General features: G+C 43.8%; 5 protein-coding genes across 5 annotated transcripts; 3 read left to right on the plus strand and 2 right to left on the minus strand.

Annotated features, from left to right (window-relative positions):
- PtrM4_076610 (uncharacterized protein) lies at positions 1 to 316 on the plus strand (the record flags this gene model as incomplete). The annotated part of the gene is made up of 2 exons (XM_001940623.1): positions 1 to 77; positions 160 to 316. The coding sequence occupies 2 exons, from the start codon at positions 1 to 3 to the stop codon at positions 314 to 316; spliced, it is 234 nt and encodes a 77-aa protein (XP_001940658.1).
- A 2,411-nt stretch (positions 317 to 2,727) lies between these two features.
- On the plus strand, positions 2,728 to 3,098 carry PtrM4_076620 (uncharacterized protein; the record flags this gene model as incomplete). The annotated part of the gene is made up of 2 exons (XM_066106234.1): positions 2,728 to 2,841; positions 2,895 to 3,098. 2 exons carry the CDS (start codon positions 2,728 to 2,730, stop codon positions 3,096 to 3,098), a joined length of 318 nt encoding a protein of 105 aa, XP_065963172.1.
- A 6,231-nt stretch (positions 3,099 to 9,329) lies between these two features.
- PtrM4_076630 (uncharacterized protein) lies at positions 9,330 to 10,067 on the minus strand (the record flags this gene model as incomplete). The annotated part of the gene is made up of 2 exons (XM_066106235.1): positions 9,330 to 9,596; positions 9,705 to 10,067. 2 exons carry the CDS (start codon positions 10,065 to 10,067, stop codon positions 9,330 to 9,332), a joined length of 630 nt encoding a protein of 209 aa, XP_065963173.1.
- Positions 10,068 to 10,256: 189 nt separating this feature from the next.
- Positions 10,257 to 10,982, minus strand: PtrM4_076640 (uncharacterized protein; the record flags this gene model as incomplete). The annotated part of the gene is made up of 3 exons (XM_066106236.1): positions 10,257 to 10,594; positions 10,628 to 10,774; positions 10,832 to 10,982. 3 exons carry the CDS (start codon positions 10,980 to 10,982, stop codon positions 10,257 to 10,259), a joined length of 636 nt encoding a protein of 211 aa, XP_065963174.1.
- A 1,260-nt stretch (positions 10,983 to 12,242) lies between these two features.
- PtrM4_076650 (ZnF-C2HC domain containing protein) lies at positions 12,243 to 13,613 on the plus strand (the record flags this gene model as incomplete). Its single annotated transcript, XM_066106237.1, has 5 exons — positions 12,243 to 12,281; positions 12,315 to 12,543; positions 12,610 to 12,873; positions 13,066 to 13,124; positions 13,347 to 13,613. 5 exons carry the CDS (start codon positions 12,243 to 12,245, stop codon positions 13,611 to 13,613), a joined length of 858 nt encoding a protein of 285 aa, XP_065963175.1.
- Positions 13,614 to 17,078: the final 3,465 nt, after the last annotated feature.

Here is a 17,078-nt window from a genome sequence, read left to right on the forward strand (position 1 = left end):
ATGCAACGCAGTCCTCCTCTCCTCACCCCGTTACATATGCAGCTTCTCGTAATATCCGTCCCCAATCAGCAAAACAAGTAAGTCGCGCAGAACACAACTTCTATGTTCGTCGCACCCCCTTGTACAAGTCAGACTCCGTCTCGCTGCTATATTGTACAGCGTCTTCATGGCTAGCATCGTCCTCGTCACGAATGTGTGTGTTAACCCACCCGCCTTTGTGCAGTGCGAACTCTTGAACGGTGATGTAGCCGAAGCCCTGAAGATACCTAAAGATGCCAGAAGCGATTCGCTCACAACAGCAAAACTTTTCGAGTAGCTGATACAGATTGTTGCAAGACACCGTGCTCAACATCCACAACTACTCGTCGCATAAACACCTCCTGACTCTACCTCTGCCGGGTTACCGCCGGCCGGCCCACCGCCCAACGTTTCGTCTTCTCCTTCATTTATCCCCAACCCTATGTATTCCCCTTCTACCCGCGATTTCTTAGTTTCATCAGGAAATCGAACTGATATCAGGCCTTTAAACGTTCACAACAGCTTTCGACGAGGAAGCATGGACATTTCAACTTTATTCCCAAATCTTGTACTAAATCAGGACCCAGAGCTTACTTATACCGGAGAAGGAATTGTCTAGCAGGATGTCTTTCTGAATTAATACATTTGTCCTTTCTCTAGAGAACTCCTGTGATACAAAACCAAACAGGATTTCTTAGGGAGGAAATAGAGCATTCATTTTTTTAGTATAAACCATCACGCTCCTTTGAATAGAAGAGAAATGCTGCATGGTAGACAGTGGTGAGCGTGTGGGGGTGCTCTCGCCCGAGCGCCTTCTCCCCGATGTCTAGAGATGATGGAGAAAGCTATTCCGCTGCCGCGGCCTCGCCTCTTAGACGAATGTAGCAAATTGCAACAAGTGCAATCTTTGCTTGATTTATTACAATTCCCCTTAACTGGTGGCCGTTTTTAATTGCGGAAGCAGCACTTTGCATTCCTACTACCGTCTGGTAGTCCCCGCTCGGAAAGGCTGCGCTTAGCGCTTATATCGATTCCTTCACCCACAGTTAACTAGCACGTTCTCCGCCTCTAGCCATAGACTCATCAACCGCTGCGCGAGCCTGAGCATCGTCAATGCCTGATTTCCGACCTCCGTCTTCACGAAAGAGAAGCTGAGCAACAGCGTCAGAGTGTCGTCAAGGTCCAGAGACCTAGGTAGCCAGTGAATAATCAGCGCAAGCAGATCGTCGGCCGACCGGTCCGACTCCCGGATTGCTTGCGTGTACCTACTAGCACATGCGTGTCCTCCGTTTGTGAACTACTAGTTAAAGTAGGTTACGCGCGAACGGTGCTTACCTAACACCTCTAAGTCTAACTATTTAGAGCTACATATGCGCATGTGTGTTATCACGGCTGTTCTGCGGTCGCTGTTCTTAGCGGTAGCGGGCTCTCGACTACACAACGAATTAGTCGTCCCTTGCAGAGGAGACTATAAAGAGGGCACTACTAACATCCTAGCCGTGCTGCGAGATGCTGTTCTTGTTGTTGACCTTAAGGATCCCGCTCATGACGTCCGCATTGTAGCCGTGCGTCTATATGCAAGCCTAAGGCATGTCCGCTGCGCGATGGTCTTCTGGCTAGAAGGAGGTGTAAGACGCAGCGCTTGAGTGAGTCTGTGCTTATTCTGCGCTTATACATGGCAACTCGGCCGATGGTCCATTGAGGAAGTACTGAAAGCCCTTAGACTTCTTAGTCGTATCGCCGGTGCCGTTGCGCGCGCCCGTTGCCGCCGTCTCCCAGTTTCCTCGAGGGGGGCCCCGGAGGCTTTGGACGAAAACGATGCTGTCGACGGCGGGTATTCAACTGCAGCACTCGTGCTTCTATAACCCCATATTCTATCTTTCTACAGTGGCTGTATTTTTGGCGGCAAGTTTCGGTGGTGCTTCTTCCAGTTCCTGAAAGCTAATTACGCTTGCCTTCCAAACAACGGATCTTGTTGATCTTCGTCTATTAACTTCACTATAGACCTTGAGAAGACACCGTGTTAATAATGAATGTTCTAGTGAAACAATTAATATATATTAACGTCGTATCTATAATTAGTAAAATTAGTAGGTACTATTAACTTATATCTACGATTTCTATTTAGCTAAGTTATACAGTGATCCGAAAAGATCAAAATGTTAAGTAATGAATCCTCCAGCGGTCTTGGCGTACATTGGTCTGGTCGTAAGCCGGTCCTGTTCTGCATGGGTACGATGTTGGATGACCTGCCTCGCTGAGCGCTCGGTAATTTTGTCTGCGGATCAAGTTCAGGACAATGTCATCAGCCTGAGAACGACATTTCTGTCTTCACACGTGTACTTGATACGCATTTAGGGCCTGTCGACTTGCGTTTGAGATATCGTAATGCGACTCTGAGGCGTATCGAGGTTCGGCGAGGAAGTCTTCGATAGCCAGAGAATGTTGACATACATAAAAGACTGGCTTCATTCAGGGCAAACATAATCAAATCAGACACGCGTGTGCTTACTAGACAGGCAAGCGAGTCGACGACATAATTAATGGATGTTAGTGCTGATGTCAGCTCAGAGGTTCAAGAACAAATATATACACGTCTTAAGGGCCTTGAGTATCTCAATCCGAAACCAACAAGTCCTCATTATATTTACGTCTGCCTATTCTCAAAATTCGATCTTCAAACGAGTCACATATCATTCACCACTCAAAATGAAATCACTCCTCCTTATTCTCCTTCCCGTCGCCGTAACAGCCAGATTTTGCAATGCTGGATGGGACAGTGGCGGCTTCTGTGAAGAGGAGAAAGGACTGCGAACATCTTGCGTAACATATGCTTAACTCTCTTCATAACTTAATCTTCTAACCTTATATCCTAGTGTTCAGACTGGCAATCCGATTTCTTTTACTGGGAGGATAAAAGCAATGGCGTTTTTGCATCAAATGGGAAAGGGGAGCTTAGATGTGGCCCTCCGGAAGCTCCTCTGAGAGGTGCTATTGTATGTACACCACCTGCAAATGCACCCCCACCACCACCAGGAACATTCCCAGAAAAGAAAGTACCCCCGCCATCAGGAACATAGGTGTAAGCTTTCTTCTATGCTCTATACTTCTTATAGACACTAAGATTACTAGTGGATTTTCTCTGGTAGGATCTATAATATAATAGGAATAGAATTGTCAAATATTCACTCTTATCTGGAATAGTTCCTGATGAAATGGGTAATACTCTTAATAATATTGAATGATTGATTGTGTTGTTGTTCTATCTACGGTTGTGGGCTCACCTAGGGGGTGCCAAGCTTTCCTGTGATCTGATTGGCTCTCACAGATGCTGGGTCGCACTGGTCTGACCCGGCGTCTGTACGCTCTTATCTCTAACAAGACTATTATCTAACACACCCCTTTAGCTTAGACGCTCTTCACGCTTATAAGCTAGGCACTTAGTCCTACTTAAGGTTTATGTAACAAATAACAGGAAGGATTCTCTCCTTGATGGTGGGCGCAAGGTTGAAGGTCAACAAGCCCACGTCAAAAGGTAACGATCGGCGTGGGGCGCGCAGATCACGTGACTGACATCCCGCCAAGGCCAACCATCCGAGGGATGGCAAGGCGCCTAGGGATGGCAGCCATCACGAACATCATTGACATCCTAGGGATGTAAGGGATAGTTAGGATAGTACTCGATAAAGCAACGAGTATATAGCTGTAGAGGATTTCCTTAATACACTCGTTATAGTTAACTTTAAATAGTTTATCTCTTACCTAGATTAATACTAGTTATTCTATCGTTTACATAGGATTGGATTGATCTTCTAAATACCTACTATCCCACCTAGTAGCCAGACAACCCACGCGGAACCAACAACATAAGACTCGCCTGCCTTAGTGCGGACCAGGAAAGAGCAGTATAACCCCTCCATGTAACAGTTCACTACGAGATTTTTAAGTTTCTCTTGAATTTCTTTAAGCGGTGCTAAGTTTCTCGCTAGGATTCTCTAAACGAAGACTAGTCCTAGATTTACTAGGAATAGTAGCCAACGTACCTCACGGGCGAGTGGGCCACTCCGCTAAGACCCCACCAAAACATACTGTTACCTACAGTACTTTTACAATAAGCTAACAATAAAACAATCTACTAGCTTTAAAAGAGGCTCGATTATAGCTTGCTCTTAAGGCTATCGAACGCGACGCGACGCTGTCGCAGAGACGCGCTGCAGCTATCTACAAAGTATCTCGAGTAACTCTTAGGCGCCGACGCGCTGGAATACCTCTTCGGAGCGATTGTACGCCTAACTTAATAAACCCTCTTAAGATAGAGGAGGATGTAATTGTCTAGCATATCCTTAACCTTAACGCGCGAAGATTTCCGCCCCGACTTACTGCTGTGCAGGATATAGCTAATTCTTTATTAGCTGAGCGCTACCGCGACCTTGTTAGGTAGAACTAGGCTGCAGCTTTCGTTAAACGTCGCCCTAAGCTTAAGGTTAAATTTGATCGTAAGTATAACTATAAGCGAGCCCTCTATAAGGATCCTAAAGTTATATAAGGCTAGTTCTAACTTATAGAGAATATAAAGGCTAAGTATAACGTGGATCACAAGCGAGTCGCCACCCTAACCAAGTCGCCACCCTAACACAATCGCTGCGTCTAAGCAGCAACTTTATGTAATGCCGCAACTACATTAATTGCAAAAGTCCTATACTAAGGGTAATTTATAGCTTGCTATCTTAGATATTAATTTATATTAATTTTAAAGCAATAAACGCGCCGCAGCTGCCTATAACGTCCCCTAAAGAACGCTTGTTAACTAACGCGCTAGACGACGCCCTTAACGCGATTATGAGCTAAATACAAAGCGCCTTACAAAGCTAAAAGAGGAGGTAATTATACAGCGTATACGCGACGAGTCTTTCTATAGAATACTACCCTCGAAGGCACACGTACGAGATATAGCTAATAGACTACTACGCGATCGCGGCGGCGAGCCTATAGGTAAGAACTAGGTTAATAACTTTATACGACGTACACCTAAGCTACGCACGCGCTAGAGCCGTCTATACAATCGCTAGCGAGCTCTCTACGAGGATCTAGCAGTTATTAGGCCCTAGTTTACCCTAGTTTAATTAATAAAGGTAAAATATAGTATTATAGATAAGGACACGTAGAACTTTAGTAAGTTAGGCTTTAAAATAGGCAAGATATCTTCTTAGCTTATAGTTATAGGCTTAGAGAAACCTAGGAAATAGAAGAAACTACAGCCTAGCGATCGCAAGTAGGTAACTCTAGTCTAAGGCGTCTCTGCAATAGGGCGCGTTATCCCGCCCTTCCTTATCTTTGTAGGTAAGGTCCTTATTACCTCCTAGTTCGCAAATCTGCATCGCAATTAGATTATTACTATCTCTTCTACTAGCTAGATTAATAATAACCTCGCGCTAGCCTAGCTTAAGCACTTTAACGCCTATATAAAGGCGTCTTCTGCTAAGGCGTATAGGCTACTTATTATTAACGGCTATAAGAGCTACTACTTAAAAGAATTCTAGGACTACTATAAGAGAAACAAGATTATTACTCTCTATATACTACCTTACTTATCGCACCTCCTACAGCCTTTTAACGTTATCCCCTACTCGCTATTAAAGCGTACGTACGGCGATAAGATCTCGCTTTTAGCACGCAGCCGCATCTACTATATTAATAAGGAAACGTTCTTACTAGCCTTTAAAGTAGCTTATAAGAAGACGTTTACACTAAAGAATATTTACTCTAGGTTTTAAGGCGCTAAGCTAGTCTTATATAACCTAGAGGCTGTGTTATTAAAGCTAGATATATAGCTACGTACGCTAACACCACCTATACTAGGCATTATCGCCTAAGAGGCGCAAACACCGCGCAACGCCTGCGAGGTAGAGGCGTAATCTACGCTAATTTAAAATCGTATGCAAAACTACTAGGGGTTACTAGCAAGCTTATTAGATAAGCATGTTAAGTAGCTAAGTAAAGGCGCTTAGTAGATAGCTTATAATATAGTGTTAGTGTAGAAGGAAATAGGCCGCCTTTAAGACGCTGTTAATACGCTTATAAAGCGCAAGACCTATAAAATACGCTACGTATAGATAAAGGAGGTATTAATAGTTAGTAAGGTATCTAACCCAATTGCTAAAAGGGAGGGTAGTAGTTATAAGGGGGGTAAGGAGCCTGCGAAGAGGGTGCGCGTAGGGCGACGCTGCGGCCGTTGTGGCGAGATTAGACACAACTTCCGCACCTGCAAGGTAGAAATTAAGGATGCAGATAATAGCGACGCTTCTAAATAATCTTATAGTATTGCGTATAGTATAGCAATTTACTGTGGTGTTGCGTAAAGTTGCTGCGCAGGCGCGGCGATTGTGTTGGGGTGGCGACTCGGTTGGGGTGGCGACTCGCTTGTGAACCACGTTAGTATCCTTAATAAGGACACCTATAAAGATACGAGGAATAGGCTAAAGAGAAAGAGATTATAATCCTTAGTCCTTTGCTATATACATATAAGCTAAATAGCTTAGCAGAGCGGGCGGGCTAAGAGCTAATTACAAAGTTAATTAAGATGCGCCTTAGCGTAAACTTCCCTAAGAAGCTCTAGCATAAGATTATAGATGCGGCGGCTTACCTATACGCAAGAAGCCCTACCGTAGTCTACTAGTACTAATCTCCTAATAAAATCCTTAAGAGCTAGTTTAGGTAGTACTTTAGATAGTACGAGCCTGCGCAGATTAGACACCGCACCGCGGATCTGCGACCAGATTAGAGTAGGATCTATGCCTATAGCTGTCGCGCATATCCCTTAGATCGGGACCGCGCAGTAGGGCGAGATCGTCGTAGATTTAAAGTTAATCTAAAGAGTTATATTAGATATTTAATTAGCTATTAAGCGTCTAATCTCTATAGGATATAAATTCTTATTACTAATTAAGTAATTACTTTTCGCAATATGTCCTTTAACGAGACTTATTTCTAAATAAGGAAGAACGAGGATAAGATACTAAAATAATAAGTAACTAAACTTACGGATGTGCTTAATATTAGAGAATTGCATAATCTAAGAGTAGATATTAATATCTTATCCCTTAAAGATTAGGCAATCTAGACGATAGATCTAACTACTAAGAGTAATTTTAGGGGTAAGCTACTCGAAGGACCTAAACTAGAGGCTAGCTAGCTAGATAATTAGGAATAAAGGCAAGTAGAGACTAAGCGATGTAATTTACTAGCTAGTAATTATTTAAAAATTCGCATAGGTTAGAATCTAGGATATAGACTTGCAACCCTAGAGCAGACGCCTAAGCCGTATAGCTCTAGGATAGACGCTAATCAGCGTTTCCTATCTAGTATTTAATCGGGAATGCATTGACCTAGTAGAATTAGAGATCTAGATATAAGTCATCTAGTTGTTACTTAATTATATAGCGAAGGGCTAGAGCGCCTAGCGTAAATCGATAAATCTTTTACGCAACTAGTGTCTACTAACGCAGATAATTAAGAGGGAATAACTACTTAAGAACAATTAGTTACTTAAGGCACGAGACGTCGTGGACGTCTACGCGCATTAGCAAGATCTTCCTTAAGGGCGACTGCGCTAACAGGAGATCTAGATATTAGATTAAGTGCGCCTATATAAAAAACTAGTAGGAGACTCTAAGGAGATTAGCTAGTGCCTAATATAGTCTATCGCTATATACCTATTAGGCGTAGACGAGGCAGAAGCAAGGATCTAGACGATTAACTAAGAGGCAGAGCTACACCTAGAGGTATGCACACATTAATCGCAGATCTCTAAGATATAGATAGTCTATAAAGCGATTTTAAGCACACGTATATACTAGAGATAAATAAGACCTAAGAGGATTAAGTAAGTTATAAGACGCTAAATGCTGTAGTTATATTAGCGACGCTTAATCTATTTATACCGTAGGCACTTAATTTAGGGGATTATCTACATAGGGACATCCTACCTAAAGTACTACTAATATAGCGCGAGCTATAGAGCTATTTAATATGCCCTCTATTTAAAGATGCCTGTAATAAGGAGATTAATTTGCTGAAGAAAAAAGGTACATAGACTAAGATCTTAATAGATTAAGTCCCTAATAAGCTACTCCCGCTTAAATAGGTTTAGATATATAAGTGTAATTAGGATAGGTACTTTAACTAAGGCAAAGCTTAGATTATTATAAGAGACGATCTCTAAGAAAAAGACTTACTAGATTCTACTTGTATAGCTACGTTAGTAGCTAAATCCTTTAGGACCGCTATAGCGATTATAGCTAAGTTTAATATTGAGATTATGTAATTTAATGTTATAGGAGCATTATTGAGTGCTAAGATTACGGCAGAAAATCCTGTATTCTATTAGCTACCTAGTAGATTTAAGAAACCTAAAATATATATTTAGCTTAATCGCGCGTTGTACGGATTGAGAGACTCGCTACTCCTCTAGTATAAGGAGTTCTCTAGATCGCTTAGGAAAGCAGGACTAGAGTGCTTAAAGAAAGAGCCCTACCTATTTCTAGATAAGGATCGTAAGTTCTTATTATTATTTTATATAGATAATATCCTACTTATATCTTATAAAGAGTTTAAGGATTAAGTTATAGAATTATAGAAAGTAATTAGTTCGAAGTATAAGATAAAGGCATAAGGACTAGTTAAGTAGTTCTTTAGAGTTAAGGTCATTTAGAACTAAGACTCTTAGACGATTACCCTAGTCTATAATATGTATATTAATAAGATTACTAAGAAGTTTAGCTAAGAGAATAGAATATTCCGTTTTACTCTACTACTGTTAGAAGAACTAATTAAGTCTAATAGAGAGGTAACTAAGTAGTAGAGTAAGGTATACTAGGAAAGAGTTAGATTAGTCCTATAAACGACTATTATACTTAGACCTAACGTAGCCTTTGCTGTCTCTAGACTGTCCTATTTCTTAACTAACCTAAGTAATTAGTACATAAAGGCGGTAGAATAAGTAATTATATATCTATATAGGACTTAATAGGATGCTATCCAGTATAGACACTATAATAGACTAGACCTAGTTATCTGTGGTGACGCGTCTTTTGCAGATAATCTAGAAACGCATCGCTTATTGCACAGCTACATTGCGATGCTCTTTAGCGGCGTAATCTTCTAGAAAGCAACGCGCTAGAGTATAGTAACTAACATGGTTGGCAAGCGAGCGGCCCACGCAAGCGAGCGGCCCACCCCACCAACTTTTGCAACTTCAAAGCGATACATCTCAACAACGCGATAATATTATTGCTAGATATTGATACAGTAGATTACTCTATATTAATAGTATTAGTGTTGCATGTGCGTGAGTTGTGCCCAGTCTCCTTGCACCTGGTGCAGCGCCTTTGAGCCCGCTGGCTGACGCCTGATCGTGCTCCTCCTTGACGCTCTTCATGAGCAATCTGCTGGTCAGCCTCATTTTGAGCCAGTATATCCTCTCCAGCTCCTTTTGTAAGTACTCCATGCTTCTGTATACGCCTTTTAGAGCGCCGCCTACGCGCTGACGCTGCGCTGTTGGCTTTCTCAAGACTAGAGATCTAATCCCGCATTAGCTCAGAAGAGAGCATTATCACCTCAGCGCCTTTCTTTAGCTAGTCAATTGCTATAATAATTGAAGCTGGTGATGAGCTCTTGTGCTGGCGCACGCGCTCACGTATAAGGCTTGACTGAGCCTCAAGCTCACGCGCGTTGCTCGGCGTTTGAGCTACCCAGGGAGCCTCTGGTAGAGCTGCTGGAGGAGTAGGTGTACGCAGCTGTACATCTACCTTTGATAGAACAGCCTCTGGTTGTAGAGGAACAAGGCCTGCGCCGCGGAAGGCTGAGCAGATGTTGGCTGGCGTGAAGGCGCGATTGAATGCTATCTTAAATGCTGGCAGAAACTCTAGCTTGGTGATGTGGTTGATGTGGTTGCGCATGAGGCTCTCCACCTCACGGCTGTACGCGCGCTTTAATGGCGAGAAGCAGCCAACATCAAGCGGCTGGAGTAGGTGGGATGAGTGAGGTAGCATACAGAGCGTGTAGATGTTGTTCTCTTTGCAGAGCTCCTGGAACGCTAGAGATTAGTGGCTCTTATGGCTATTAATAATAAGCAGGCGACGCGCGCCTATGCTACGAGCCTGCGTGTGAGCGTTAAAGTGCTTTAGCCACTCAACTCTAAGCTTATTATTCGTCTAGCCATTGTCGCTGACTGCGATCGCCTAGTCGCGTAGGATCTCAGCTTCCTCGTACCAGGCTGATAGGTGGTACTGGCCAGCGAAGATGAGGAACGGTGGGACTGACCAGCCAGCAGCGCTGATAGCAGCAATTAGCGTTACCCACTCGCGATTGCCTAGCTGAAGAGTCTTCGGCCTACCTCTCCTTTCTGCTCCTATTATAACTAGCTGCGTTGTAATCTTGCCTATTATAAAGCCAGCTTTATTAAAGTTGTAGACGTCCTTATCGCAGATGCTGTACTTAGCTTTTGTCTCCTCTACAAGCTTAAACCAGGTCCTAATTAGGGCTGGATCCTCACATAGAGCTCTCTGCCTATCGTACGCTTAGTTAAAACACGTCTAAAGACTGTCTGTACGCTTGACAAAGTTGGCTAGCCACTTCTGCCTAACCTGGCCAGCGCCGCGCGCAGCTAGCAGCTTATCAGCCATATCACGTATAGCTGCGTAGGTAGGCGCAAATCCACGCTGATCTAGCTGAAGTATATGGCTGATAATCACCTCCTCTTCTCTCTAGGTAAGCTTCCTTGAGTTGGGCTGGCAATCTGCGCGCGCAGGCTTACCAGCGCGTCGGCGTCGGAGCGTCGTTCGGGGGACTTCAAATGTCTGCGCAGCATCTCTTATAGACTGAATTTGGCTTCTATTAATAGCTGAGATTGCAAGGTGTATATTAACCTCAGAAGAGGTTGGTGGGGCTTGAATTGGGGGAGCCATAATAGGGAGGAGTTTACAAGGCGCAGAAAGTTGGTGGGGTGGGCCGCTCGCTTGCGTGGGCCGCTCGCTTGCCAACCATGTTACCTTAACTACTAAAGCTAAACTCCTTAATCTTAAGTATACAGCTAAGGAAGCTATAGTACTTAAGCGCTTCTTTAAGGAACTAACCCTTAATCTTAGGGACGTTTAGAAGATCTAGTATAATAATTAATAAATAATTTAGCTAGTTATTAGGAAGAATAAATAGATTATAACAAGACTATAACACGTAGACATTGAAGATATATAGCTTAGGTAGGAGTATGTAAAGAGATCGTTCTAGGTAGAATACCTAGAGACTAGCTTAATACTAGCCGATAGTCTTACAAAGTCGTTAACCTAATAATAGTTTAAGAAGTTTAAGGCGTAACTTAATCTTTAAGATGCGAAATAGTAGATTAACGTGGATGGCAAGCGAGTGGGCCAGGCAAGCGAGTGGGCCACCCCACCAACTTTTTGCATCTACCTAACTTCAATCAATTATGGCTCCACCAAAACAATCCCAAAACCCTTCTTATGAAGCTGATATACAGCTAGCTATCTCAGCTACTACCCGAAACCAGCTCCAGTCTAATAGAGACGCTGCGCGGACATTTGAAGTCGCCCGAATGACACTCACGCGCCGACGCGCTGGTATACCTGCACGACGCGATTGCTAGCCTAACTCAAGGAAGCTTACCCAGAGAGAAGAGGAGGTGATTATTAGCTATATACTTCACCTAGATCATGTGAAGGTCGTCCGAAGATGATCTTGGGTTGGTTCTCGGGGATAGAGTGATGCGATGGACACGAGGGTGTATAGCACGATTGGTAGATCGATATAATATACGGGGAGTTGAGAATCAAGTACTAATCCTTAGATTTCAAAGTTGAACACAATGAACCGTAAGGGCTCATTGCCTATTGTTATATACTAACGAATGTCCTATGTCCTATACGTCCTACGTTGTCCTACACTGTTCCATGCGTGGGACCTCGTGGTACATCGTGGGATTCCTTGGGACACACGTGACATGTCCCATGGTGGCGTTCCGCCAAGCTTTGTGGGATGCGGGGCAGGCTTACGTCATTGGTCCTTGTACACCTTTGTACGCCTTTGTCTGAGAAGGGATTCCGACAAGGTCTCCATCCTTCTGCCCTTCATATCTTGCACTGTGTCCTCTCCTTAGGTTCGTAACAGATCAGCGCGGGTTTGCGCCTACCTACGCAGCTGCACGCGATATGGCTGATAAGCTGCTGGCTGCGCGCGGCGCTAGCCAGGTTGGGCAGAAGTAGCCAGCTAACTTTGTTAAGCGTACAGACAGTCTTCGGACGTGTTTCAACCGAGCGTACGATAGGCAGAGAGCTATGTGTGAGGATGCGATATTAATAAAGAGGTGGTTTAAGCTTGTAGAAGAGATAAAGGCTGAGCAGGGTATCTGCGATAAGGATGTCTACAACTTTGATGAAGCTGGCTTTATAATAGGCAAGATTACAACGCAGCTGGTTATAACAGGATTAGAGAGAAGAGGCCGGCGGAAGAGTATTTAGCCAGGCAATCGCGAGTGGGTAACGCTAATTGCTACTATTAGCGCTGGTGGCTGGTTAGTGCCACTGTTCCTCATCTTCGCTAGTCAGTACCACCTATCAGCCTGGTATAAGGAAGCTGAGATCCCACGCGACTGGGCGATCGCAGTCAGCGATAATGGCTGGACGAATGATAAGCTTAGAGTTGAGTGGCTAAAGCACTTCAACGCTCACACGCAGGCTCGTACTATAGGCGCGCGTCGCCTGCTTATTATTGATGGCCATAGGAGCCACCAATCTCTAGAGTTCCAGGAGCTCTGTAAGGAGAACAATATCTATACGCTCTGTATGCCTCCTCACTCATCTCACCTACTCTAGCCACTTGATGTTGGCTGCTTCTCGCCATTAAAGCGCGCGTATAGCCGTGAGGTGGAGAGCCTTATGCGCAACCACATCAACCACATCACCAAGCTAGAGTTTCTGCCTGCGTTTAAGGCTGCGTTTGATCGAGCGTTCACGCCAGCTAATATCTACTCAGCCTTCCGCGGCGCAGGCCTTATTCCTCTACAACTAGAGGCTGTTCTATTAAAGCTAGATGTACAGCTGCGTACACCTACTCCTCCAGCTGCTCTATCAGATGCTCCCTAGGTAGCTCAAACGCCGAGCAACGCGCGTGAGCTCGAGGCTTAGTCAAGCCTTATACGTGAGCGCGTGCGCCAGCATAAGAGCTCATCACCAGCTTCGATTATTGAGGCGATTGACTAGCTGAAGAAGGGCGCTGAGGTGATAATGCTGTCTGCTAAGCTAATGCGCGATTAGATCTCTAGTCTTGAGAAGGCCAACAGCGCAGCCTCAGCGCGTAGGCAGCGCTCTAAAAGGCGTATACAGAAGCATGGAGTACTCACAAAGGGAGCTGGAGAGGATATACTAGCTCAAAATGAGGCTGACCAGCAGATTGCTCATGAAGAGCGTCAAGGAGGAGCGCGATCAGGCCTTAGCCAGCGCGCTCAAAGGCGCTGCACCAGGTGCAAGGAGACTGGGCACAACTCGCGCACATGCAACACTAATACTCTTAATATACAGTAATCTACTGTATCAATATCTAGCAATAATATTATCGCGTTGTTGAGATGCGTCGCTTTGAAGTTACAAAAGTTGGTGGGGTGGCCCACTCGCTTGCCTGGCCCACTCGCTTGCCATCCACGTTAGTAGAAGGAACTAGGCAGCCGCATATACTAGCTGTGAACACTTGTTTTTCGAGCATTTTATAGGAATCGAAAGGAGAACTCATAATTATGCAGCAGGCATATTTTTAAAAAAAGCTTAAAGAAATAAGGTGTGATAGTCGAGAGCGACTAGAGGAGCAGCTTTTATGCCTATAGAAGGGCGCGCCGGTTAGTGGCGGACTTACAGAGGATTAAAAAGATAGAGGGGCACCACGATAAGTAATCCGACTCATGCGAATAGCAGTCCGACTTTTTGAGACGGCGTCGGACTGGGGGGTGTGTCGCGGAAATGGACTTGATATTAGACGTCGGATGATCATGTGATCGGATCGGGTCTTTGAGACTCCGGATCCGTGCCAAGGGACTGATCCATTATGTACAAATACCGGACCAGCCGTCTGATCTTTCTGATCCTTAGAGCAATCAATGATCCCACTCTTGAACGAATCTGATCGGTGTCATCCCAACTATCATACTATTTTAGTACGGTCCCTAAAGGCGTCTTTCGCTAGGGACGGCTAGTTTTCTAACTTGTTAGTGGCATCGACGACTGTGGCCTAGAGGGCGGCGTTAGTAAGTGTAGCTGTAAGGGCAAAGACGCAGCTAGCTAGCATAATAGAGCTAGACTTGTAGGCTACTAGGACGTCTACGTTAGTTAGACGATATTTCTTACTACTAATATTTGCTGTGCTTCTGCATTTAAAGCACTCGCCTTACTTAGTTAACGCGTTAAGTTACGTACGCGTATAACCGTAGTTATTACGCGTTATAGAGCCGCTGCTATTACTATTACTATTGCTATTACCTCCGCTACTAGTGTTAGGCGTATTACGGCCGCCTTAGGTACTATTATTTCTGCTACTCTAGGTGAGACGTGAGAGCTGTTGCTAAGTACCGCAATTCTCGGTACACGCTTCTTAAGTGTCGCTATAGCGGAATTATAAACCTATGTTATAACTAAACTTCAAAAGTTAAATTATATATTATTTTATTTTATTTTGGCCTAGGTTTCATAGTATAACTATAACCTGTTTTATCAGTGAGCGCCCCACCTCAGTGAGCACCCCACGAATACCAGCGAGGCGTACGCGCAGCGACGTAGCTCAGCACCACAACATAAATTTTGTACTCTTGCAACAGTATAGTATTATTTAAAAGCGTCGCTATTATTTATATCCTTAATTTCTACCTTATAGGTGCAAGAGTTATGCCTAATCTCACCGCAACAGCCGCAGCGTCGCCCTGCGCGCACCCTCTTCGCCGGCTCCTCACCCTCCTCACGTCTGCCACCCTCTCTTTAAGCAATTAAGTCTAATACTTCGCTAACTATTAGTGTCTTCTCTGCCCGTACGTAGCGTCTCTTACAACTTTTACGCTTTATTGCTGCTTTAGTAGCAGTATTAAGGCGCACTATCTTTGCCCGTATTAACACTATCTTATAAGCTATCTACTAGGCGCCTTTTATTAGCTGCTATACCTACTTATTAATTGAACTTGCTAGATACCCTTAATAGATTTTTATCTTATTTTAATCTAGCGTTAATTGCGCCTCGATTTCTTTAGCGTTGCGTAGTGTTTTCGCTTCCTAAGCGGCGTTAACTTACTGTAGTAGAGTGTGCGTACGCAGCTGTATATCTAGCTTTAATAACACAGCCTCTAGATTACATAGAGACAATCTAGCGCCTTAAAACTCTACGTAAGTATTCTCTCTTGTAAACGCCTTCTTAAAAGCTACTTTAAAGGCTAGTAAGAAGGTCTGTTTACTAATATAGTTAATATAATCACGTGCTAAGGCTAAGATCTAATTACCGTACGCGCGCTTTAATAGCGAGAAATAGGCGACGTTAAGTAGCTATAGGAGGTGCGACGAGTATAGAGGTATATAGAAGGCAATAATCTTCTTCTCTTTATAGCAATCCTAGAAATCTATTAAGTAATAGCTTTTATAGCTGTTAATAATTAGCAGCCTATACGCTCCTATAGGCCTCGCATACGTATTAAAGTAATTAAGCTAGGTAAGCGCTAGATTGTTGTTTGTCAAGCCTGTTAGGCTTACTTAAATAACCTAGTTGTGTAGGAGGTCCTTAGTAAACTAGTTAGAGATAAGAACCTTGCTAGCAAAGATAAGGACGGGTAGAATAATACGCCCTATTACGCTAACGCTCTATATTAACGTAGTCCACTCGCGATTACTAGGCTAAAGCTTCTTCGCTTTCCTAGGTTTCTCTATGCCTATTATAATAGGTTGTAAAGATATCTTGTATATTAGGAAGCTAGACTCGTTAAAGTTGTATATGTCGCTGTCTATAATACCGTACTTCGCCTTTATATTCTAAACTAGCGTAAACTAGGGCTCGATAATTACTAGGTCTTCGTAGAGAGCTCGCTGGTGATCGTATAGACGAGTCCAGCGCGTGCGCAGTTTAGGTGTACGCTTAATAAACCTATTAACCTAGCATTTACTAATAGGCTTACCGCCGTGGTCGCGCAGCAGTCTATCAGCTATATCTTATACGTGTAGCTTTAAGGGCGGTACTCTACGTAGGTTCTCGTTAAGTATACGCTGTAGAATCACTTCCTCTTCTAGCTTCGTTAGGCGCTTTAATCTAGGCTCGCAGTCGCGTCTAGAAGGCTTCCCGTCGCGTCGTCGTTATATCGTCCTACGAGGAACGCTGTAGACTACCTTAGCACGTTGTAGGCTCGTAATCTAGTCGCATTTAATGTTAGAGAGGGCAAGCTGCACGTTAGCTTTAGTATAGGGCTTGTGAGGTTGTGGTTGTTAAGACATTACGTGTTGAGTGTCGCGCATGCGCTTTGTTGGTGTTCGTGGGGCGCTCACTGAGATGGGGCGCTCACTGATAAAACAGGTTAAAGGTAAAGTGGGCTACCTAGGTGTTAAACGACATATTATTGCGTTACTTTAATCCTCTAGCGCCGCTGTTGTATAGCGCTACGCTAGCTTTAGTAACCTTATTAACTGTTGTAAAGATACGATTAAGTTTTATAAAGACTACTTCCACTATTACGTAGGCGTTACGAGCTCCTAGCGCGGCTTTATATTCTACTTACACCTCGGCTAGTCCTTATAAATAGTTAATAACGCTGTCTAGCTAGTCTTAATTAGTAGTATAAATAGTAGTTTTAGCTAAGAAGTTCCTAGCGCTACATTACTAGTACTTATAATCGCCCTTATCTAAGCTTCTATAAAAGGTGTTAATTTCTTTTAGCTTTACACCTATTGCAGTAAAGTTATCTAACACTATAGATTAAGCTAGTAGATGTGTTTACTAATAGTGTGCTATAGGAGGAGGCAATATCTAGCTAT

Source organism: Pyrenophora tritici-repentis, chromosome 3 (genome assembly GCF_003171515.1).
Source record: "Pyrenophora tritici-repentis strain M4 chromosome 3, whole genome shotgun sequence".
Taxonomy (NCBI): domain Eukaryota; kingdom Fungi; phylum Ascomycota; class Dothideomycetes; order Pleosporales; family Pleosporaceae; genus Pyrenophora; species Pyrenophora tritici-repentis.